This window comes from Filicampus tigris, chromosome 5, assembly GCF_054856515.1.
Source record: "Filicampus tigris isolate MCC_2025a chromosome 5, RoL_Ftig_1.0, whole genome shotgun sequence".
Taxonomy (NCBI): domain Eukaryota; kingdom Metazoa; phylum Chordata; class Actinopteri; order Syngnathiformes; family Syngnathidae; genus Filicampus; species Filicampus tigris.
The window spans coordinates 7,257,631-7,282,213 of record NC_141221.1 but is presented as its reverse complement, the minus strand read 5'-3'; the positions used below and the strand labels follow the sequence as shown (position 1 = coordinate 7,282,213).

Here is a 24,583-nt window from a genome sequence, read left to right as displayed (position 1 = left end):
AGTTTATATGGTGGTATTGTTGAAATCATGCCGTTGGACAAATGTGACGTGCCGCTTTTGACTCACTTCCTATAGATGACACCGGCGGTGCATTAAGGGTATTGTAGTGTTTCAGCCGTACAGCGCCACGCACGCAAAACAAACTTGTTAAAACACGGGCTTTATTGTCACCAAGGACATAAAAAAAAGAAAAGAAAATTTAATCCAAAACAGCACATTCTCTATTAAAAGCTAAACAAATAGTTAATTAAATGTTGAAAATTTTGCAATGTAATGGGAATACAAGTGGTAGATTATAAAGAAATCTGAACATACACTTTTCACACTTTCTGGAAAAACTCCTTTGCTTTGTGTGTATTTTATACACATTTACAAACTTGTGTATCGAGTATAAACAGATGTCAAATATTAAAAGCATACCAAAATGGCAACTTAAGAATAAATAAAAATGTTACTGTGCAATGTTTCATTTCAGGCTGTTATCAAATAATTCTTAAAAAAAAAAAAAAAAAAAAAAGGAAACATTTTTACTAAGAATCTTTTATATTAATATTAATGTTATTATAACACATTCTTAGAGCAAAACAAGTGCCCTAGTCAACAGTCTAGAATGAAGAGAACTGCCTTTTTTTTCTCCAGCAGAATGGGTCAAAAAAAATATTTCGCTGTCAGTTTTACACCACCTGTCTTATAATGCCACTGACCTGGACCATGTGTTGTGGAGTGAAGTCTAACCGACCTTTTCCTAAATACATTTTCTCCCCTTGCCTCACCTGGTGGGTTCCTTTTTTTTTTTTTTTTTTTTTAAATTACATTTTTTTTAATTTAGGGATTGGAAAAAAAACCAAAAAAACAATGAATACTGATGTCAGATCTGTGTCCGAGGACGACCTGGACACGGAGGTGGCTGAGCTTCACTGTAAAACGCTGAGGATCTCCTTGGCGTTCTCTGTGTTCCAGCCCTGGCCCTGCAGAGGGCCCTCGCAGGCGAGCACATACTTGTTGAGGATCTGCGTGCCAATGTCCCTAAACTGCAGGCGGTCTTCTTTACACTCCACAGTGTCGCCGCTGTAGTCTTCGTACTTTACCGCCCAGAAGCACATTTCTCCGATGTACATCATGGTCAGCAGGTGCGTGTCTGAGAAAATACCTTGGAAAACAAGCCAAGGGATATGTCATGATCTGTCTGTATATATTTGCAAATATTCATACTATGCATCAACGTATGCTGATGCATTAACGCCAACAAAAAGTATGAATAATTGATTTCAAAGTTGGGAGTAAAAAAAAAAATTAAACAAAAAGACTAATCCCTCCGTCCCTCTCCAGGCATGACCACGCAAAACAAGAATAACAAAACATTTACATCAGTGTAACCATTACAGTAATGTTGAATCAGTACTTCTACTTTTGGACAGGTATTTCCAGTATGCTTCTACACAAGTACATTTTTCACCTCTGCAAAATATGGATAAAAAAAACCCAAAGCAAAACGTACCTTCAGATAGGAAGCCTGCAGTTGCCGTATCATGGAGCACCACCCCATCATTGAGCTTTACAGAGTTCCTCACCTGCAGCATCCGCATTAGGTAGCGCACTCCTTCTTGAATACACTGCATGAACACATCAGTCACATGAAGCATACGGACAAGCTAGTTGCATTCAGACATGTTTCAAGACAAGTAACACACTTCCTCAAATTCCTCATTTTTTGTCTTGTCTCTGTATCACAGCTTTTCTCCGATTGCAGGCGGGTCTTGAAAGCAATAAGTGGGCATTACCTGTACTATGAGGAGAAACGGACGAATCTGGGCTTACTGTTAGCTTACCTAACAACTAGACTGCCTGTGCAGACTCATCTTGTCATTTCGATTTCAAGCATGTTTTAAGAGAAAGTGCAGGTCTTAAAGCCGCAAATTCACAAGTACCAATAAATACATTTAGGCACAGATTATGGAGTGAATAAATGTCATCCCTTGCGGAAATGTTTTATCCATCTTTTTGTACTCCTCTGTCTTTTTGACCAGACAGTACCTTCAGGAATGTCTCCTTATTTTCCTTGATCCATTGCTTCCGTTGATGAAGGGTATGGCAGTACATGTAGAGCAGCGCACCACGTCTCCAATAGAGGCATTCTAACAGCTCCAGGCCCAAAACAGCCGGCACCTGATAGACCAAAGAACAATGGCACAATTGTCACAGCCAATGTAAGACATGTAGTTCACTTGTATCACAGTATTAAAAAATTAATATTGTTTGACTTTGTCACTCTCCTCCGGTTCAAAGTCACGACAGGCCAAGCTGTACAAAAATAAAGATGTATTTCACATAGAGGAACCAACCACACCTCTTGAGATGGTGCTAGTCTCCCCACCAGAACTTCCGGCTCGGTCAGATCTTGCAGGAGCTGCTGGATTTTGAACGGTGAACAGTCCTCTGGGAACTCTTGATCCACCAGTTTGTTCTCTTCGTAAAATGTGATATCTAGGATCACCTATCGTTCACAAACAAAATTGTTTACATTTATATTTATTACTATTACTGTACTTCACAACACAGGTGGTTCTCCGTTTGACAGTAACATTGAGGTTATGAACATCACACAATGAAGTTGTTTGCACAAGAATGTTACTCCCGTACTTACTATCTGCAATCTGCAATGACGGCTAGAACTTGAAGTCGACTAAACGACAATCACTTGTTTTGGCATTAACAATGTGGGCGCCTCGCAGAAAGCAACAGGTAAGGAGTGTAGTGTGTCCACGCAGTAAACTAGCAACAGTGCGTCAGGCGTGTTAAAATATTTACCAACAATGAGCCCAGTAGCACAGTCACTTGTAAAACATGCAAATCTATCCTCAACTATAATAAAAGCACAAGTGCCAAATGTCACATCAGCCATCAATTTGCAAATTCAAACACCCTCATGTCACAGGGAAAAAAGACAGAATATACTGTAGCGTTAGCTTGGATAAACAATAATGAAACGAGGACCAATGGTGGTCGATCAAAAAACACTGTATTGTGTCGCTATAATAATGATACCAGCCATAACCACGCTAAAACACCTCGGCATCGATTACAAAAAAATGTCAAGTATTTCAATGCTTAGTGCTTTCTATTTGATGCAATGGAGTACCTGTGTGTAATCCTGAAGCAACTTGGAAAGGGTGCTGCTTTCCCCTCCTTGTCTGTAATAGCTTTTCAACTTGTCCAGTATGACAGACGCATTTTGTAAATAGTCATCATCTGTGGAAAAACATGGAATTAGAATATGACTAATTGCAGATGCTTCACTACAGGTACACTGGGTGTAGTGAAAAACCATCCAGCTATCCATTTTCAATAGTGCTTGTCGTCATAAGGGTTGGGGTGAGATGGCACCTATCACAGCTGACTTTAGGCGAATGCAGTGCACCCTTGACTGGTTGCCAACTAATTGCAGGGCACATAAAGACAGACAATAGTCTTCACACCTTTGGGCAATGTGGATTCTTCAATTAACCTAACTTACATATTTCAGAAATATGGGAGGAAGGAGGGGGACCTGAGAAAACATTCGAACCTTTGACCTCTCAACTTTGAAGCAAGTTTACAAACCCAATTATTTTGAGCTTTACTTACCACACGAAACAATTGATAGACAATTTTGAAAAGAAGTTAACCAGTGTAAAAAGAACCAAACTATATGACCAAAGTTCACTTATTCATTTATGCATAGTAAAGCTTACCCACTTTATTCCTGACAGCTTTTGTGGAGAAACAAGTATGTGTGCAACTTCTGGTAAGAAACTTCCGCTGTTTGTTACATCGGGTTTTGTTTCACGCAGCAGTTTATTTTAGCTTCTTTTCATCCCTTTTCAAAGCGATCATAAGTCCGCATTGCATTGAAAAATGTCTTGCACAGCTTGAACTTGTTCCGCTGTTAGCGGTTGTACTAACAAGCAAAAGGAGTTGAATCTGTGACAACAACTAGTGCAATGTTTTGAACTGGCTGCTCTAACGAGGAGACAGTATTGTTGTGACAGCTTCCAGCGACTGTCCGGGAATGAGGAACGCAGTCAAATTAGTCTGAGCGACGCTTGAAAAGTTCACCTCAATGTTGTACATGTGCCCCTTTTAATTTTGTGGACAAAGAGCATGTTGCAACACTCGCGGTGAACTTTACGCTAATTAATATGCTTGCATTGCAACAAACCACCGGCCGGGTGCCTAGTGCCACAATAACATCAGGTATTGTTTTTATGTGTGGGGGAGACACTTTAGTATTTTTCACCCTCAGAAATTATTAGAAGGATTGCCTCAGCAAGCTGTAGTGAGCACCTACGGCGAAGAAGACGTTATACTAAAAAAAAAAAAAAAAACGGGAAAAAAAACAACGTTTTTTTAAATTAAAAAAAAAAAAAGCGAAATATTAAAATCTAAATATTGGGGCTGATCATTCTAATGTTGGCAGCGGGCATTTGAAATTGACAATTAAAGATGTTCATGTAAATGACAATTAGATATGTTCATGTAAACAGTTTGCTTTCAGTTTTATGGCATCGAAGCATCCCAGTTATGTGGCTATAAACAGTAGGAACTGTTTGGTTTGGCTGGCTCCTACGTCTGTTTAAAAGCAAGATTAGACTGTCTCCAACCTCTTAACAAAACGCGACCAAACTTCTTACCGTGTAGGCACTGATACACCTCAGAGCTTTTCAGATTGCTCATTGCCTCATGTCTGTAGCGACAGAGTTCGGAAAGTAGTTAAACATGTGACTGTACCTTGTTGCTGGCATCTTTTTTTGAGTCAGGAAGTGGGATTGAAATGTTTTTTTTCTTATAAGATTCAACAACTGGCGCTCCCACATAGTTAAAAGTACTGTCATAGAACGTGGACTGCACTAGCAGTTTCCATGAAACAAAACGCCGGTTCCGCTATAACGGGAGTCGCGCACCTATTTCACGCAAAGGCTCATGGGGCGTAGGAATAAGGTGGATTGGTTATGAAAACAGTCCTTTAAAACATGTTCACAATCAAGCACACGGACATTAAGCCTTATAGCTAAATTAGTCTTGATCGTACCTGATTTTTGAAACATGTCAATTAACTGACATGTTTTCGGAATGTGGAAGTAAATTAAGATTCTGATACAGGATTCAAAACCAGAGCCTTACAACTGTGAGGAAGACGTGCTAAGCCATTGTCCTATGATGCCGCAGTGAAATAATGATCTATCAAAAATTACTAAAACAGAAATAAAGACATCAGCAGTGTAAAAGTCAACTGGGAATAAATACAGTCGGTGCAGTCAAAAAGTTACAAACGTAAATGGTCACATTTTAGGCTAAAGTCCTTACAGGGTCGCTAGCCAAATGTTGGCTTCTTAATGTTGGCATTCAGAAACCATCAATGTGGTGAACAATCACATTATTAAATAGTATATTTTGATATAATATCCCGGAATGTATACACTTGGCGCTGACTGTTGGTTGAGTTATCAAAAGTTTAAAGCGATAGATCGGTTCAGCTGTTATGGTTGCATCGCACAATAACGCTAACAACAGCTAGCTCGTTAGCCGGCTAACAACGAAGCACGGCAGCCAGGAGACGCCAACAGAGGACAAAAATTGGATTACTACCAGGATGTTTGAAGCGTTACCTTGTTTCTCGGCTTTGAGAGCAGAACACTTGGCGTCAAACTCGAATATCCTTCTCTCCAAGTCGAGGCCTTGTCGCCTGTAGTCGTCGGCCATGACTAAAACTACTAGTCACGTGAGGGTAGGTCACGTGTCCAAGCAATGCCAATGCGAGGAATGCGACGACGTTTTGTTTATATTATTATAATTATTACTGTAATATAATACTATTTCCGAGCAGGAAATGAGCTAAGCATAAGAAATGCATTGGGAGGAATTTATAGAGATCGAAAGAAGAATGCTAGCACGATGAATGAGTCTTCATAAATATGTCGAGTGTGACGTCACGTTACATCTGTTCTTTTGTTGACACGTGTTCCGACGAAATAACGTGAATGTGTGTGTTTACTATCAGAGGAACCTTCCTTTGTTACACAGCGCAGTTGCAAATTGTATTTTATTAGCTTTTTGAATTGGATTAGTGTTGTCATTAACAACATGTTTATTTTGCATTACACAAACTCACTTCCCGAGTTCCATCATCATGAAAAGGGCTGTGTGTCTCTCGAATTATGATTCGAAATGGAAACGAATTCTTCCACTTTAAAATATATAAAAATATACATCGAATCGTCTAAGAGAGGTACTGTATACCTATGAAGGAAATGTCACATTTAATGTACTGACAAGGTCATCCGTATATGTACAACAACAATAAACTAATTGGATACCGTCTTGAACAGAGCATACCATATTGAATCGAATAGTAATCTCATTGAATCCAACAGAATATAATTGTTCCACTTTAAAATCAAACTCCTTCAATGCGCACATCCATATATATATGTGTGTGTGTGTGTATATATATATATATATATATATATATATATATATATATATATATATATATATATATATATATATATATATATATATATATATATATATATATATATATATATATATATATATATATATATATATATATATATATATATATATATATATATATATATATATATATATATATATATATATATATATATATATGTCCCAACTTTTCCAGTTGTTTAAAATCAAAATACGTGTGTATAATATCCACAAAAATCATAAACTCTTGATTCTAATTTGACACCTATACATTTTACATCATATACTGTACTAAAAAAAAGAATTAAATTAAAATAAATCAAACAATGTAGTTTCGACGTTACACGCGGAACTTTGTTAATTACGATGACCATGAATGCATCAGATTACCAGTACACTGAGACGCCAGCCAATGTGAGTGCAGCGTTGACTTTTAACTGAGCTAAAGCTCGTAGCCATTAGCTGAATGCTAACAGCTAGACGCTCTTGTTTGTACGAATCTCCTGTCCACTGCCGTCCGGTGCATGTGTCTTAACATGGCATTCAAAGCCTTGAGTCGAGCAGACACTTTTAAATACCTCACTGGTGCATGCAGAACCACGTTAAACTTCGATAAGCGTCCATTGAGCAAGGTTTGTATTTGCCTGTCTAATATTTGCTGCACAATGGCAAGAGCTGCGTGGAGAAGGTCATAACAAACAAAATTCCCCATTTATTTCTGTCGTTAGGCTTTTAATGATTGTCTTGGTATATGCTGGCTAACTTTATCCTGTTGATTCACTCCATGCAATGTTTATGGTGATATTTACTGCAATAGAATGAACAACATTAGTACAATGTAGTGACACAAAAACATCTGCCATTGGAGGTCAGGAGTGCTTGCATAATTCACCTCTACTGCCACAAATTAACTTCCAATGTTTTTTTCATCATGCTTGCCTGTGCCACGTTTGAATGCTATTTATATCAACTAGTGTCATGTCAGGCATCTGATATAACAAACTTATCAAGAGCACATTCAGTCCTAGTCCTAAAAAAAGAAAAAATAGGTGAATCACTGTTATTGAATTAAAACAGACATTTTCAATGTGAAATATGTATTTGTGGTTTGTGGTATATCTTTCCTGGCTATATCTTTTCCTTGTCCACAATTGTATACAATTATTGGCAGTACTGCTGCCAGAGGCACATGGTAAAAGTCTGAGAATTGTGGATTCAACTTCTTAGTTGGGACTCTTGTCATCAGTAAAACTAGGTTTGTTTTGTTGCAGGGCTTGTTCAGTAGCTTTTCTTATCTTCCACTTAATCCATTGTGCAAACAGCGCTTTACACTGGACAAGCATAATTAGTTTTCACCACCATAGCTGGTTATCTCCCTTTTCTTCTCACCATACATTATAAAAAGCTAATTTGTCATGACTTTTCCCCCCCAACAATACACACTTGTAAAAAGTTTTATTTTGAATTGGTTTAAATCTTTCCTCTTTCTCTGGTGTTTACAGACGTGTAGCTGCTACTTTTCGACCTCCAGACAGAGAAGTTCAAAGTTCTACTCTGATCCTACAGAGGCAGTCAGAGACATCCCAGATGGGGCGACTGTACTGGTCGGAGGTAAATGCTAAATGAAGGATAATTTCCAGTCTTGTATCCACAACATTCAATTAATTTTTTATTTTTTACATGTTATCTCTGGGCTTCTGGCACTTTTGGCTTCCTTCCATTATGCAAAAACACACATGTTAGGTTTATTGAAGACTAAGTTGTCTTTAGGTGTGAATGTGACTTTGGTGACTTTGACAGGGTCAGTAGTTTTAGATTATGGCTTCTATGGTTTGATGTGTCACAACAAAGGCCCTACCGTAAAGCCATGGCACACATGTGCTTTGTTTTTGTATGTTTATCTCACATAAGCTTTTATCCATCACTGTAAACAAAAAACTAATTGAAGCCCTTCCATCCAGATTGATTGAGGTGTATTAAATACAACTACTACATTCTCGCTTATACTCCCTTGCTGTCAAGTTGTGAACTTCTCAAGCGGCCTTTCAGATTTGTGGCTGTTCTTTCACTTGACGTATTTCACATGTGTAACCAGCAACTACTACAGTCAAATACATTTTACTGCTTTCTACAATGTCGATGCGAGTGTTTGGATTTCATAAAAATGTATGTTGCTTAACTCCAATTTGTTAAACCTGGTAGTAAAGCAGTTTTACCACACCATAATGACAATAGAAAATGGATGGATGGATGATAAAAAGAAGATCAGTGACATGCAATCCAATTCCAGGCTTCTTATTTTATTTGCAAGCAGAGACTAACTACCTTAATAAAAGCTAGTGGCAGACTAATGTTTGTATGCTGATCTGAAGTCCAGCAAACATCAACCGGTACTATAAAGTGTCATTTTTTTGACTTAGTTGATTTGTTCTGCACTTGAATGGTGTCTGATCAGCACACACACGCACATTCCGCACTCCACAGTATTTATAGTGAAGTCAGCTGAGACAACTATAAAAACATTTCCATTGTCCTCGCCTGCATTCAAGTATGACCACATGGAGAGAAAAAAAGCATGACACCGTGTAGTATTTGAAAAACACAGGACTGGGAAAAAGGAAAAAAAAACGTCTAGTCGTATTCCTTGTACATCTACATTTGCACTGCCCATAATCAATATAATAAAAAAATTCCACTTTTTTGTGTTCTGAGTTTAGGATGTTGACATGCAATGCTGTATTTTAAAGTTCAGTAAAATATGTTATGGTAAACTGAATACTCAGTTGATGTGGTAGCTCAGACGGGAAAGCTTATAGACTATATCATAAAAAGTGCACAAATGTGACCTTGAAGGCACAAGGCGATATACAGTACCTATATTTTTCTGTTTTTGCTCTAACATAGGCTTTGGATTATGTGGCATCCCGGAGAATCTCATCACCAGTTTACTGAAGACTGGTGTGAAAGGTCTTACTGCAGTCAGCAACAATGCAGGGTAGGCGATACTGAACATTCACACACATGTGCAGAGGCTTCTTGTAAATACTGGAAAGCCTTTTCAATACAAAACAAACGATTGTGCATGTGGAGAGAAAAAAAAATGCTGTTTTGTTGTACCAATATGAGAGCAGTACAATGCTTTTTCCACAAGGTCAGCTGGTTTGTATTTCCAGACCAGTAGGTGGCAGCACATTACCAGAATTTTGTAAACGTGAGCCCTGAAAGTTCTCTCAATCACTATTACCGGTATGTAGTATGTATCTGTTGCATGCATTCTGTACATTTATAACCCTTATATCAATCAGCTCTTTTGACAGACTTGTGTTCCAGGCATAGACAAACAGCATACACAAACACTTAATCACAAGAAGCCTAAGAAAAAATATCTATCTAGCTTCATGCAGAATTTAACCTTAGATTTGACAGTGATTTAATTCTTCATCTAGCTTTAGGCATTAATTCATCATTAAGTCAAATTTCTTAGAATGATACCTTAACTATGGACTCTTACACTTATAAACATTTCACTTGTACTAACTAGCAGAGGTGGGCATTGGGCCAATGCTTTAGTCCGTCTGTGAGTTCTCGTCTATATTTCAGGCCCGCCCAGTCACAATAATTTGACCACAAGAGTGCAGTTTAGAGTGGAGTGCAATGTAAAAGTCCAACATATTTTTGTGCCCCTCAGCGTGGATAACTTTGGACTCGGTCTGCTTCTTCAGACCAAGCAGATCAAAAGAATGATCTCCTCCTACGTCGGGGAGAATGCAGAGTTTGAACGACAGTATTTGTCTGGGGAGTTGGAGGTGGAGCTCACTCCACAGGTTGGTCAGGAAAACATACTTTTAGTTAATGTTTTGTCAATTGTGAGAACTTGGTGGTTGCCAACAACTCTCTGGACTGCCACTAGATAATGTTATGACACTTAGCTATTGTCAGTTTTGTTCTCTGGAAGGTAGTTTATACTGTACAACTTTTTGTGTTGCACTTGTCCTATTCTGCCTCATTTTCCACCACAGGGTACCTTAGCGGAGAGAATCCGAGCCGGGGGGGCAGGGATTCCTGCCTTTTTCACTGCAACTGGATACGGCACACTGATCCACCAGGGAGGCTCTCCTATAAAGTACAACAAGGATGGCAGTATTGCAATCGCTAGTGAAAAAAGAGAGGTAAAATTGTTTCACTTGTTTGAAGTGTTGCAGAAATATGTTTCGTGTGGGAGAATTGTGGTAAACAGAACTGACTTTTGGAGTGGTTTTGCTTTGAGAATGAGAAGTCCAAACTGAATGCCCAAAAACCACAACATAAGAAAAGCCTGAATTGCTATGAACCAACCTTTTAGTTAATTGTGCATTCCTTGTTTACGCTCTGTATTGTTGCAAGTTGGATTTCTTTAAAAAAAAGTCAAAGCAAGCAACAGCTATTATTGTCTTTGGCTCAGTCAGTGTTCAATATTTGACCATTTTAGTTGTTGATATGGTAGCTCAGGTTCATATACCATATTCATCTTGAACTGTGTCTGTTGCCAACCAGGTACAGGAGTTTAACGGCAGACAATACATCATGGAGAAGGCCATCACCGGAGACTTTGCTCTGATCAAGGCATGGAAAGCTGATAGGGCTGGAAATGTTGTGTTCAGGTAACCACTGTCTTGGAGCAAATAAAACCGAAGAATACAGAGAAGTGAGCAGTTGTGAAGCCATTTTCAAGTTGACAGAAGTGACAAAATGGCCGCCCCCTGAGATGGCTAAAAAGGGGTGGATTTTGCTGCTTAACTCATATTTCACAAACACAATAGTAATCAGAATGCCGTGTTTTCTAGTGGGCTTACATAAAACATATTCTTGAAAAAAAAAGCGTTTGGGTTGACTTCAACTTTAAATAATCTCTAGTTTATAAGTAGCCCAAAGTAAACAAATATGCCTGTGTAAAATATTCAATTGAAATCATACATGCTATGTACAGAGATATATCAAACCATGTTTTTATCTAAATGTGATTCAGCTTCCGCCTTCATCTATTGTAATTTTTAGCATTAATAGCAAACTTAACTACAGAGTTCAGACACACTGGTATATATTTCTCAAGTTTTGTCCATTTTCCCATACGAAATAAATATACAAATAATTCCTTCCAAGGGCAAACAGTGTTACCATCATTGTTATTAACTGCTACGATCAGTAACATTTTAACATTCTCGACCGTCGTAAATATAAAAAGGTGTTCATCACTATTATATTAAAATCTTAAAACATTAAAACACGGTCACAAGGCAGAAACATCAGTAACCTGCAATGTGATTCCCTGCTCACAAAGGCTTCACAATTAATTGAATTGTGAACGAAACATGGGAAATATCATTTAAACTTTAAATGGTTATTTACGAATATAAATGTCAGTCCTGAAGAAATTATGATTTGCAATGGCACGTCACCTTATTTTACCTTTTCGGATCAAAGTAGTACACCACTCACTGATTTTGTAGGTGAATGCAGGTCTGTGTTCTTTGAGTGCTGTTATTATTTTGTATTATTTAATGTCCTTGCAAACTTATTTAGTTTACTTTATCTAGACATTGACCAGAGCAGCTTTTGAGGCTGAATTTAATCAGTACAATTTAGGTCTGAAATAGCTATGATCTGTAATCAGGGTTGACTCGCTGAACCATTTAGGCAGCAAATCTTTGGTTGGGGAATGCCTTAGCCTTTCAATTAGACAACTTCTAAAGTAAAATTGCAACAGAGCTACATTAAGAATCACCAATTACACCATAACCTTTACTTCTATACCAGCTGATTGCTTTGTACAACCTTAGTGAGGTCCTTCTGATTCATCTGATTGCAAATGACTGGTTTTTACCACACACTGTTCTAGCAAAGGTCTGTGCTACCACGTTTAACCACAAGAGGGCAATGTCTAGCAGTAAACTATATGAAAACAGTTTAATTTGTGCATTCTAATTTGAAATAATTCTGCTTTTGCATTCTATTTGCCCGTGTCATAGGAAAACTGCTAGAAACTTCAACCAGCCCATGTGCAAGGCAGCCAAAACCACCATAGTTGAGGTAGGTTGCATCTTATTGCATATCACGTTCAAATAGCCTTAAAGCGTTTATAGTGGCCTTTAGCCTTTATATTTTAGCGTTCCCATTTCAAAATCACAAAGCTGAGTTGAACTTTTTTGACTCGTTAATGCCCTCTGTAGATTTGTAATTGCTCATATTATGGTATTTTGTATTGGTTCAAATAGGAGCATACATCTCCATAATTGAGGTTAATGTCATACACATGATGCCCTGCCAGTGATACGTCATGATATACTGTACACACAAACTACAATATGACACTGAATGGCTCTGTAGTGGGAAAAAAATAAAAGTGGGATTCTTACTGTTTTTCATGCAAGAGTCATTGCTGGTGAATGCAATTGAATATTTTAATATCTGAAACAGGCCTCTAAGAAATGTGGCTAAAAATCAAATATGTATTGAATATCTGCCAATGCAACTGCAACATACACAGAGAGATAATGTCTACCCCGCCAATGCGAGCCTGACTTCCAAGGAATATCATTGATCGTGTCTACACACACACGCAAGTGGTAAATCAATGATACTGCAAAAACATGGCCCATTAACTATGATGTACATCGGGGGTGCACAGACTATTAACAGAGGAAAATGTTAAGGTAATTCTGTCAGTGCAGGCCAAATAAACGGTATGTAACGTTTCATATTTTACAAATACATGTGAATAGACAGTCAAAGCACATAGATCAGTGGTCTCCAACCACCGTGGCCACTTTGGACCGGGTCGCAGAGGGCCGCACAGATGAAAGAAAGAAACTTACAGTACTTCAGGTTTATTTACATTCATCTATGACTGACTCTCGACACATGTCAAGTTGTCTCGGTCATGCAATGCTAATATTAAAATCACAAGCTAGCAAAATGAGTAAAATAAACAGACATATTTGGAAAGTTTCTTTACAATGGGGAAAAAGCCCAGTGAGCATTCAACACACAAGCCTATTCCCAAGAAGAAAAATTATGAATTTCACAGACAATACCAAAAGACCTACTTGAAATATGGATTTTATGGTGACAGGTGATTACCACTACCACGCACGAACAAAATCCTCTCTGCACAATATGCGGCGAGCGCCTCTCCAATGAGTCCATGAAGCCTTCTAAACTGATTTGTCAACAGATGTGCCTTGAGAGCATCTTATTGTAGTTGGTGGCTAACAGCATTGCTAAGGCTAAAAAGTCATTCAATATTGGTGAAGAAAAAACGATGGATTTGCATTTGTTTTAGCATTGCACACCTTCAAGCCATTGCTGTCAACACCCCCCCCCACGTCCACGAAGGGTATAGACCCGTGGTTGGCAATCTACGGCTCCGCGGCCGCATGCGGCTGTTTCATCCTTATGTTGCAGCTCTGCGTGGCTTGGGAAAATGAATTATAAGTGTCCGATTGAAGTGTACTGGAACGTCTTCCAAAGAGACGTCAGACGTAGCTTAGTTATCTCCCTTTTTTTATTATTCCCACACGGTTGCCTTTTTATTATTCCAACTATGGTGCAACAACAATTTTGTCCTAAGTACACACGAATCTCTTCGTCCTCCTTGCCGTCTGCTTATTCCTCACGCGCACACCCTTTCCATCCAGCCAGTTGCGTGATGCATTCAGGAACCTCGGGACACACAATTGTGCAAACACAAATGTCAAAACAAAACAGATAACGTAATTCGTGACAGTATGTTTGTCTCAAAAATGTGCATCATGCCTTCTAAGTAAGTCAAAGTTTTTAACTTCTGTCTTGAGAACTTTTGCAATTTCGGTGCTCAGCATTCGCCTTCCTCAGAGATGTTTGACAGCACAGGAAACAGCCGGCATGCGTGGCTGCCTTCTGACATGACACGCCTGCTGCCAGCGACACCAAAACTGCACAATATCTGAACAAAGTATTTTATTTGTGTGTGTTTGTTTGTTTGATTGTAGTTCTAAATTGTAAGATTATTGTGACCTCGAAATATGAAAATAAATTATACAGTCACTGTTGGCCGAAAATCTTGGACGTCCAAATATGGTCAAATTCTTTTTATTTATTTTATTTTTTTTCACATCGATCACAAATCGATTTTAATGATCCGTACTTTATTCATCTAATTTTTATGCAATCCTAGCCAATTTAAAGCAGTGAAAATAACAAATAGTCAAATAAAGCACAATTTCACGGCCAGAGGTGTGTGCAATACAATGTTTTCTCCGTCTGCTGAATGCAGCCTTTTTTTTTTTTTTAAGACAATAATGAGCGAAAATAGTAAAGACCCCCCTCACGTGCGTCGTGAGGTAAGTCCCCGCTTCATTTTAATATGCACTTTAGACGCGGTTAATTAGATCATTGTTTTATTTGCTGCATCACTCATAGCTTTCAACCTGAAAGAAGGCGTTTTGTGAAGGCGCTGTAGCCAAAATGAAGATGTATTGGGCAGGTGTGACGTTTCAAAGGCTGGGGGCACAATGAGCGCGGACTTTGATGTTCTCGGACGTCGCCGGCTTAGTTTTTATACTCTTAATCAATCCAAGCGTCAAATTACTGATTGAATGTATTTTGTTGGTGGTAATATGCGGACGTGAGTGTGCAACAAGGAATTTTACAACTTGTACGAACTCAAACAAGCAGACATTTTTTTTTTGGGGAGGTTAATGTCAATAAGTGTTTGCGGCTCCCAGAGCTTTCTTTTCCGTGGAAATCGGGTCGAAATGGCTCTTTGAGTGTGAAAGGTTGCTGACTCCTGTGTATAGACTTTTATCAACCGGTCTGCAGCAGAAAATAGGTTGGGGACCACTGTCATTGGGGATCTAAATGGAGCGCCTAGACCTGCGTTGTCTATCCAGCCACAAGGCAATGTAAATATCAATGCAGTTATTTTTCTAGTGCACTCAAGACAGCAGTCATACTGATAGTTTGGTGTACATCAACATCACTGTTAAAAGCACATTCTCTTGAGAATTCGAGTTAAAAATGTCTTCATATATTCTCTTGTGAGAGCAAGTCAAGCAACACTAAAGCAGCATTGGCCTGTACAGCACAGTCATCACATCTAACCACCTACAGAGGACAAAGGGTCCTTTCTTTCTTTTTCTGTAGTTGTGTAACCCCAGATATTGCAGAAATATTGGAAGTTTTAATATCTCGAGTGACCTGCTGCCTCCGCTCATTTATAGTGTCAGGTCGCTCGGCTTCGTGTCACATCTCGTTTCAATCTCTGCGTCTGGTTATCCACTCATCTGCGATTTGAAAGTAAAGAAATGTGAAAGCCAACCTCTATTTCTGTTCCTCTACATGCGTTCGCAGCTTCACACCTCCCATATACTGTAGGCACCCGTTGAGTCTCGGGTGTGTGAAAAACCTAAATCGCAAACTGAAAATGAATCAATGGCTTTTGGAAATATAGACAAAAATGCCTTTCCATGCTGATTACAAATGTCATTGATACTAAAATACTAATATTTAATATGTACCTATAGAAATGACATTTTTATTATCTAATGAAAGAATTACATTTCATGCAGCAAAATAAGCCAGCTCAATGTGTTCCTAGCAAATTAATTGTAATTCCCCTAGATAACGTCCAACGGTGGTGATGCGCATTTAAGTTTGCGGCTGATTGGTCAAATTCAGATAAAAGCATACAATTTTATATTTAAACGATTGCACGTCTCTGCGGCATGCATATTGCATAGGCCATTATTGTGATATTGATATTTTTCGATATATTGTGTACTAAAAAGTTTGTTTCGACACCACACAGCTGTTGATAAGCCAGCAATACTAAATAATATTGGTGCTAATTAGTTTTAAGACAGCAGCATTCACAGAACCCTGTGACCTTGATGGCAGCCAAGGATGAGTATGAGTGGTATTTGGGAAGTCAGTGCCAAAAAGAAACAGCCCAGTGCTGTTCTTTCACTGTGGTATAATAAGGGGACATTAGCAACGGTGCCAGCAAATGTGTTAATGTCTGCTGAAGTTGTGATGGAGTTGCTAGTGACATGAATGACAATGCATCTCAGTGAGAAAGAGCGAGAGAGAGAGCGAGAACTGTTGGATTTTCATATTTCATTGTCTACTTTCACCAAGCAGCTTAAATAGGAACTCAACGCAAACATTTTTTTTTTCAAGAATATATTCTATACAAGTCCACTAGTTGCAACAGGGCATTCTGATAAATATTGCGTTTGTGGAATAAGTGTTAATCCACTCATTTTTAGCCATCTCTGCGGGTGGCCATTTTGTCTTCAGTCGACGAAAAATGACATCACAACTGCTCACAAGGACCAATCCGGCTCAGATTCGGAAAACAGGTCAGCCGTGATTGGCCATTGTGAGCAGTTGTAATGTCATTTTCAGTCGAAAGAAGACAAAATGGCCTCACTCAGAGATAAAAACAAGTGTATTTTGCTGCTTAATTTATATTCCACAAACGCAAAATTAATCAGAATGCCGTGTTTCAACTAGTGGGCCTGCTGGGAACCTATTCTTGAAAAAAATGTTTGGGTTGACTTCCGCTTTAAAAAGGAAGTCAATCCAAACATATTTTTTCAAGACTATGTTCTATGCAGCACCACTAGTTGAAACAAAGTAGATATAAGCATGCTCTCAGAGTCACTGTTCATTTTGATCAGCTGATGGCAAACTCTTTGTAGCTTTTAACACTGAAAAGGATGTCTTCCAATGTCAGCTGCCTGCATAGATCCATTTTTCGATCGGCAGCATTGCTACTCTGTGAATCTAAATTGTCCAACATTGCACTGGTTTTGCGTTACTTTTGGGTAACTACCACCAAAACAACGACAGAATTCAGAATTCAAAAACACACATGAAGAATCAGCAAGAGGAGTAATGTGTGCCGACTGCGCAAATGGAACAGCGGATTTGAAAACACTGGTGAGAAGTGTCAAGGATTTATTACCGATTTTATTAGTATGACCTTGCGTTATTACATTACAGTAGCTTGGAAATAGTGCTGTCAGCACGAGAGAATGTTCAATGGTGATAAAGTACCTCCAAGAAAAAAGTAAAAATCAGTCAAGACTAGAGAAAACACTGAGGAGACGGATGTGACATCTTGTGGGCGAGATTTAAATCCCACATCCAGGATGCACCTGTCAAACTGCTCCGAACAAGGTCTGACTGGGAACAGTAATGAATACAAGAAATGCGCGCTTGAGCAGTATTCACGTTTTATGCTAAAGCTTTAGTAAAACATTACTCCGGTTTTAGAGAGGCTATAAGGAGAAGGTACACAAAATGCTAATTATACCCCGCTCATGTTGCAGAATTAGTTAGAGGATTAAAGTCACATGTTTGACTTTACTGTATAGTAATTCCACGTATCTTTGTGATTCATTAGAGTTAGAACAATACATATTATATCTACACATGCAGCAATTTATTGAAACAAGTTATTATTGTTATTGTTATTATTGTTGAGACTTTCGGCTTGTCCCATCAGGGGTCACCACAGCGAGTCTCCCGTGGCTTGGTATTTAGGCACTGGGCGGGAATTGAACGTTGGGCGTTTGCACAATTGGCAGCAGCATGTAGCAGTACACGACCAATATCATCAATAACTACATCCTGTAAATCAAATGTAATTTTAATGTGCCAAATGAACCCCAAATATTTTAATATTCAGTGTTTGTGAATGCCTTCCTGCAATAACAAAATAGCACTTGTTCTCCACGTAGTAAAATATACGACCTAAATGGTTTGTTTCAGTACCATACGTTGAACTGATTTTGTATAATAGCCTTTTTTTTTTTTTTTTTTTTTTAAGTGTCTGTGCACAAGCTTTTCTCTTACCTAATTATGTGTCGTTAAGATATGAACATTATCTGTGTCCAACCAGGTAATTGGTAACAATAAAGCGATAACCCTGTTTTGCAATACTCTTCAAGAAGCACCTGTCAGATAGTGAGGCAATTACCATCTGCCTGCAAATAGATGTAGCCTTAGCATTCTATGCACGCCCAGCCATTAATTGGCTGCCTGTATTGACACCACGGCCATGTCACGCCAGTTGATGCCGCAGAAGAAAACAATAGCTGGTTTGGTTTGTCGATTTAGCATGTTTTATTCTGTCATTCTGTTTGCATGACATGCATAGATCGACGGTAAATCTTGTGTGTCGCTAGATCCAAATTTCTTCTCAAAGCTTATCGTAACTGAATTCAATTTTAACCACCATGCGTCAAACTGTTGGCAATAGAAGAAAAAGTTGTTTTTTTTAATGTCTAAATCACTTGAATAGACACATGAATGTTTTTTTTTTTAATTATAACAGTTGTTGTTATCCTTGGTAGATTTAAATGAACAAAAAACAATACAGTGAAAATTGCCAAATTCCAACCAGCTCTTTCTATGGTTGCTTGGCAACCAAAGGCTGCCATTCAATTGTTGAATGTACTATGGTATCCAGCTGGTCCAGTTATTCCCTTATCACAGGTACATTGAAAGGCCCTGGTGCTTGGTAGGACACTACACACCAGAGACCACATCAAAGCACGTCTTTTTGCTGTTGCACTCACATCTCTCATAGCAAAAGAATTCAACTATCCTTTTGTTCATCGTGGCTAAGCAATACAATGTTTGTCTATGTATTCACAACTAAACCAGCAACAATTAATTATGTGACTATACTTTAGGTAGGCATGCTTTGCGTTTAAACAAAAACAATCGTTACTTTGCCTCCAACGTGATGCTGTTTTGTTGTTTTTGAACTGATGCTTCTTAATATTATTTACACTCAGCGGCAGACAATTGGTAAGCTTGTACAATGTAATGAAATCCAATGTAAGAATTTTAACAGTATTAAAAAAATCCCTACGATAATTCCATGCTCAGTTTGAACTTAAACTGTATGAAAGGTACTTATTTGACATCAATGTTTGATACATTAGCCTAGCGTCAATCCTGCAATGTAATGCAAATTGTTTTGCAGTTTAAGTGTTGTAGAAACTGGATGGATGGATGTTTATTTATGGTGTATTAAGTAGTTTTCTGTTCAAAGAACGACGACCTTTGCAATGGTAACTACTGTGAAGCTGCTCCATTCTACACAATATTATATAAGCATCTTAAAGCGAGTTCGAAGCATTCAGAGAGACATTGTCATTAAAAATAAAATCTGGTGGAATTTCAATTATCTTTTCATTACAGGGAATATTTTCAGCTAATTTTAGCACTCACTAGTGACTATTCATTGATAAGTGGTCTTGCATTGCTAGTAAATATCAAATGGGCATTCCGTCTGAGGGAGTGGAACAGGACGGACGGACACCCATTTTGTGGACATACGGACGGAGAACAAGAAGTCTTTTAAAAAGGACAGACCAAGCAAGGACGGACGTGGGTTTTTGTCTGTCCTTCTATTCATCCCTAACCGGGCCAAGTACAAACTGACGTGTTGGGTTCTTAAAAGCAAGACCACCGTTCTCTTCTGCGATACCACGGAGCTAATGCAATGTTAAGATGGCCGCCGTTAGCCACATGGATGAAGACTGTGAAGCCAAGGAAATCGAGGCGGTTAGTTCGACTTCCAACTCTTAATTACTACAGTTAGTTACTAACTAGCTCGTCTATTAGCTAGCTGCTGTCGACTATTAGCTAGCTGCTGTCCACATTCATCAAAGGTCGAGTGCAGAGTAGAATTCTGGGGAATGATTTGTTACATCTTAGTTATACTTGCTTCTTAGTTATGAGTGTAACATGTGAAAAAAACGCTGGATGTCCAGTTGATAGCAGTATTTATTTCATCATTGGTTTTAATTAACAGTGAGAAGGAACAAATTTCATGTGTCGTCAGAGTTCTGGGCAGGGAGAGAATGTCGGTGCCGAGCCCCCCTGAAAGTGACAGCAAAGCCGTGGCCAATTGCCCGCACGTACACATACGGAGGGAAGATAGAGGTTCTATAAATACACAGGGATAATGAGAGTGTGGTGTCACAGTCCCCCTCATCCACTTGTCGCCTCGAGCCACGCCATCTCTTTGCCTACATGTTGCATCTCCGTAAGACTGGCCATAAATCTATCCAGTGTGATTCATGGCAAAAGAGAAACTGCAATTAATAAACATAAAACTTTGGGTAAATTATCCACTAAAAAAGTCAAAACACTACAAGAGTGTTACTCTTGGTTCCCTAAAACGTAAGCACGAGAGCCGTTTCTAGTGTGGTGTGCATGTCATGAGATCACACGAGAAGGGGTGTCAGCATCACGACGTGGATGTCAAGATGGAACACGTTTGTCTGCGTGGTGCTCTCCTCACTTGAGTGAAGTTGGAACATGACGTCTGACATCACTGTGCAGGCTTACCACTTCATCCTCATGTGTGGCAAAGCATATAGTCATTTGTATGCATTACATTTAAATGCACATCATCAAATTAGTGATCCAACTTTAAAAAGTATGTACCCAAAAGTTTCTTTTTTTTTTTTTTCAGCCCATTTGTGCAGTCAAAATATGATTTCTTGGCAGTTTTATACAAAGAAACTTTTGCTTGGCAGGAGATAATCTTTATTTTTTGGGTTGAACCCAGATTTTACCATTGGAATGTGCCAGTACCAAATCATTCTTCCTCTAGTAAACGTTTGCCCACAAACTTCAAATAATCTATAATCAATTGGACATGTCATATTTTTACATACATCTAGGAACTCTCCTTGTGACCAATATACAGTTTGTGGTACCACACCCCAAATGATGGCAACAATCCACACATTGATGATTACGATTTCAGCACACAATTTGTTCTGCGATGCTGGCTGACCTCTGATATGAAACAGTTTTTCCATATACTGTAGGAAATAATGGAATTAGAAATCATTTGTACCTTGGTCAAAATGTTGCATTCATATTCTACAGTACTTCTCATTTGGGTCGAGGGTGAGTTGGAGCACACCATGGGCAAGAGAAAAGTATTCACAGCACTTAACTTTTTCCAAATTTTGTGATAGTACAGTGGCAGTCTTATTCCATTGCATATTTTTCCCTCAGAATTCTGTACAAAACACCCCATAACATCCGTCATTCGTCAGTCCGTCATTTTTCATGACAAACTGAATTGTAATCATCAGTTCGTCATGTCAGTTAAGTCCGTTGGTCTGTCAGTCGATCCGCCCAAGAAAAGTTAGAAAAACGAGCGTCCGCAAGTGAAGGACTAACGGTTAGTGACGATTACATTGACGGACGAAAACACATATCCGTCATTAGTCTTTCTGTCATTTTTATAAGGTGCCCCGTCGTTCGTCAATCGTCAGCAAAACGGGCGTCTGTCAGTGACGGACGGACTGACTGATCAGTCCATCAGTCTGACAGAATGGCCACCTCTGCAAATTAGAAAACATCTCATAAAACTCAAAGAATTTGTGTGGGTTCTAATTGAATTAAACATAATCATATTGTAGTTAGTTTTTTCATCGTATTCATCCTGCAAAAGCCAACAGCTCTCTCCAAGGGCATAATATGACACACATTAATATGATTTTAATGTGTGAGCAAGCAGCCTAACAACATTTGACCCCCCCCCTCCCAAAAAAACAAATAAACAAACAAAAAAACAAAACCTCACTAGAAAACTCTCTAGAAAAGCATCTCTAGAGGACACTTTGATTCCCACAGCATGCCTGCTAGCTCGCCTTGTTCTGCTCTCATTGATGTGAAAATCAACGTACACATACAGGAATATCAATGTGTTGTGTGCCTTGTTTTTGCTCCCGCTGCACACCTGCTCATTTGCCTTTGTGTTTTTTTTCCCTCTCTTTTGTGTGTCTATGTTGTGCATCTGTGTGTGCATTATTTTTACCATTCCATGTGTTTTAAGACTTCTGTCTGAAGTTGAGCGCACCATTCAAGCTGGGACACATCACACAGTTGAAAGGGTTTTTGTGTGTGTGTGTGGTGGGTGCAGAGGGGGTTCTGTACACGCTTATTTAAATTGGGTGAGCTTTGTATTATGTTGGGACTGAGCGTTGGTTGGCTAATTGAAAAAGGAGCCCAGGACATGCCAGGTTTGCGCAAGTGAAAAAAAACAAACACCTTGACTACTTTAAATAGAAGTATTGTAGTTTTCCTAATGGTGAATAAATTGTCATTAAACAACGTTTCCCTTGGCCTTGTCTGACCTATTTTCAACTCATTTTAAGTTGTGAGCTCAGTCTTGCTTGATGAAGGCGTCTATGCAAATCGTCAGTCTCACAAAAGAAGGATCAAGCTCATCGGAAAGGCGTGGGAGGGTGTGTGGGACCGCGCTATCGGTTCTCCACCACTACCAATCTCATCTTGCTTGGCCTGGTTTTCACGGCAGAGCGGCAGATTTACCATTTCCCGATCAAAAGAGAAGGGAAAAAGACTTAATGGTCCTGAGTGGCAGCTTCCTCGCTGCAGACCAAAGTCTGCGTATCCATGACAACACCAAGATCCACTCTTAACCACTGACTCCTCTCTCACAGTCAGCGCTGAGTGCTGAGGGAGGAAGTGGAGATAAGAAGCGATTAAATTCAATTTGCTCTAACGGCTGCTTGCCCCTCATGTAAATGGAATAAGTAGGTTACACCGCATTACACAGGCAAGTACTGTATATTGTTGGGGTCGGTAAGAATTTGGTTATGTCATGCGTAAGTCTCCCATTTGCTCCTTTGTGATTGGTTGCCATCTCCTGCTTGAAGTGCGTTCACTAAACAATTTTGAGAAAGTAAGAAATCGTTCTTGTTCCCAGTGGACACTCAATGTATTTGTTGACGGAAAATCTGCCCCCTCAAAGAAAGAAAACAAACATTGACAAATAACTTAACAGTGGCAATTCTCTCACTGTGCATGGTGACTTAAAAGCCAAAATCCACCTTGAACACATTTGTGAATGTCACCACATCTTTTTAGATGCCCGAGCAGATTAAATGTCAACGGCAAGATGCCCCCCACCCAAGATGGTTGAGACTCCTTTTTGAACTTTGTTTGTTATCTAAGGAGAAAGGAGCAGGTGCATTTGTGCCTGGACTTGTGTCGTGTTGACCCACCTCGCCTCAAATCAGTGTCTCTTTGCTGGGTCTTGTTAGTTGGACAGAAAAGACCTTTAATGTACACCCCTCCCTTGCTGTCATCTTGAACTCATGTCTGCCACTTGGCGACAACAATGTGGTGGTATGCATTTGCAAAGTTGGTCTACGGACAAACTTGCTCCAGGTACACCGGCGACTCTTCTGGACACAGTGAACTTTGCTAAATAAATGCATTGTAAATGGTTTCTCTCCAAAATCTGACTTCCTCTTTAAGGATCATATTTACATCCATGTTTTGCCTCAAGCTAGTTTTCCAAGAGAAATCACTTACTCTATTTTCACAATATCTGCAAAGAAAAAAATAGATCTTTCTATTGTTTTTCAGTGGAAATTGATGCACGTCAAGTTTTGGTATCAGCAGAAACTTAGCAAATCCCAGAAGATGGAACAAAAAGCAAATTTTCTTTTCAAATATGTCATTGTGCTTTTTTTCTTAAAAAAAACGAAGGGAATCAGATTTCTGTGAAATTTAAAAAAAAAATCTAAATTTAAAATATCGGCCATGTTTAAAAAAAGCTTTTAAAGGTTTCCATAATACATGATGCGTATAATTTGACATTAGTGTCCCCGGTTCCTTCTTTGTAGGTAGAGGAGGTCGTGGATGTCGGTACTTTTGCTGCGGAAGACATACACATCCCCAGCATCTACGTCCACAGAGTTGTCCAGGGAGGCAGCTATGAAAAAAGAATTGAGGTAAAAAAAAACAAAAAAACATGGGTTTGAAGCAGGTTTCCCACACAGCATTACATTTGCTTGATCTTTAAGGGTTAAATGTTGTCATTTCATATCCAGAAACATTACTTAATCAACCTTTTGACATTTTCCAGAAACGCACAGTAAAGAAACCCCAGGAGGAGAAGCCCAAACCAAAAAAGGATTCCGATATTGTCCGGGAAAGGATCATTCGTCGTGCAGCTTTGGAGTTTGAAGATGGGATGTATGGTATCCTTTTTTTCTGAACG

General features: G+C 38.9%; 2 protein-coding genes across 2 annotated transcripts in view; one reads left to right on the top strand and one right to left on the bottom strand.

The window, feature by feature from the left end:
- Positions 1-144: 144 nt before the first annotated feature.
- On the bottom strand, positions 145-5,922 carry rimoc1 (rab7a interacting mon1-ccz1 complex subunit 1). The gene is made up of 6 exons (XM_086031726.1): positions 5,646-5,922; positions 3,140-3,249; positions 2,348-2,494; positions 2,035-2,166; positions 1,499-1,613; positions 145-1,150 (listed from the first exon to the last, which is right to left on the bottom strand). Exons 1-6 carry the CDS (start codon positions 5,737-5,739, stop codon positions 915-917), a joined length of 834 nt encoding a protein of 277 aa, XP_085887852.1. The 5' UTR covers positions 5,740-5,922; the 3' UTR covers positions 145-914.
- A 974-nt stretch (positions 5,923-6,896) lies between these two features.
- oxct1a (3-oxoacid CoA transferase 1a) overlaps positions 6,897-24,583 on the top strand; it is a 40,977-nt gene continuing 23,290 nt past the window's right edge. Inside the window, exons 1-9 of the mRNA XM_086031097.1 lie at positions 6,897-7,124; positions 7,995-8,103; positions 9,397-9,487; positions 10,181-10,316; positions 10,512-10,661; positions 11,026-11,132; positions 12,498-12,562; positions 24,211-24,314; positions 24,449-24,563. Of these exons, the coding sequence (XP_085887223.1) occupies positions 7,017-7,124; positions 7,995-8,103; positions 9,397-9,487; positions 10,181-10,316; positions 10,512-10,661; positions 11,026-11,132; positions 12,498-12,562; positions 24,211-24,314; positions 24,449-24,563 (985 nt within the window). The 5' untranslated portion in view covers positions 6,897-7,016. The remainder of the gene's footprint in view (positions 7,125-7,994; positions 8,104-9,396; positions 9,488-10,180; positions 10,317-10,511; positions 10,662-11,025; positions 11,133-12,497; positions 12,563-24,210; positions 24,315-24,448; positions 24,564-24,583) is intronic.

What these genes read in the sequence shown, in the direction of transcription:
- rimoc1 (XM_086031726.1), bottom strand. Translation starts at nt 5,739, where the DNA reads ATGGCCGACGACTACAGGCGACAAGGCCTCGACTTGGAGAGAAGGATA. An exon ending in TCTCAAAGCCGAGAAACAAG is followed by an intron (nt 3,250 to 5,645) that starts GTAACGCTTCAA and finishes GTTTTTCCACAG; the next exon opens with ATGATGACTATTTACAAAAT. An exon ending in GACTAGCACCATCTCAAGAG is followed by an intron (nt 2,167 to 2,347) that starts GTGTGGTTGGTT and finishes TTGGTCTATCAG; the next exon opens with GTGCCGGCTGTTTTGGGCCT.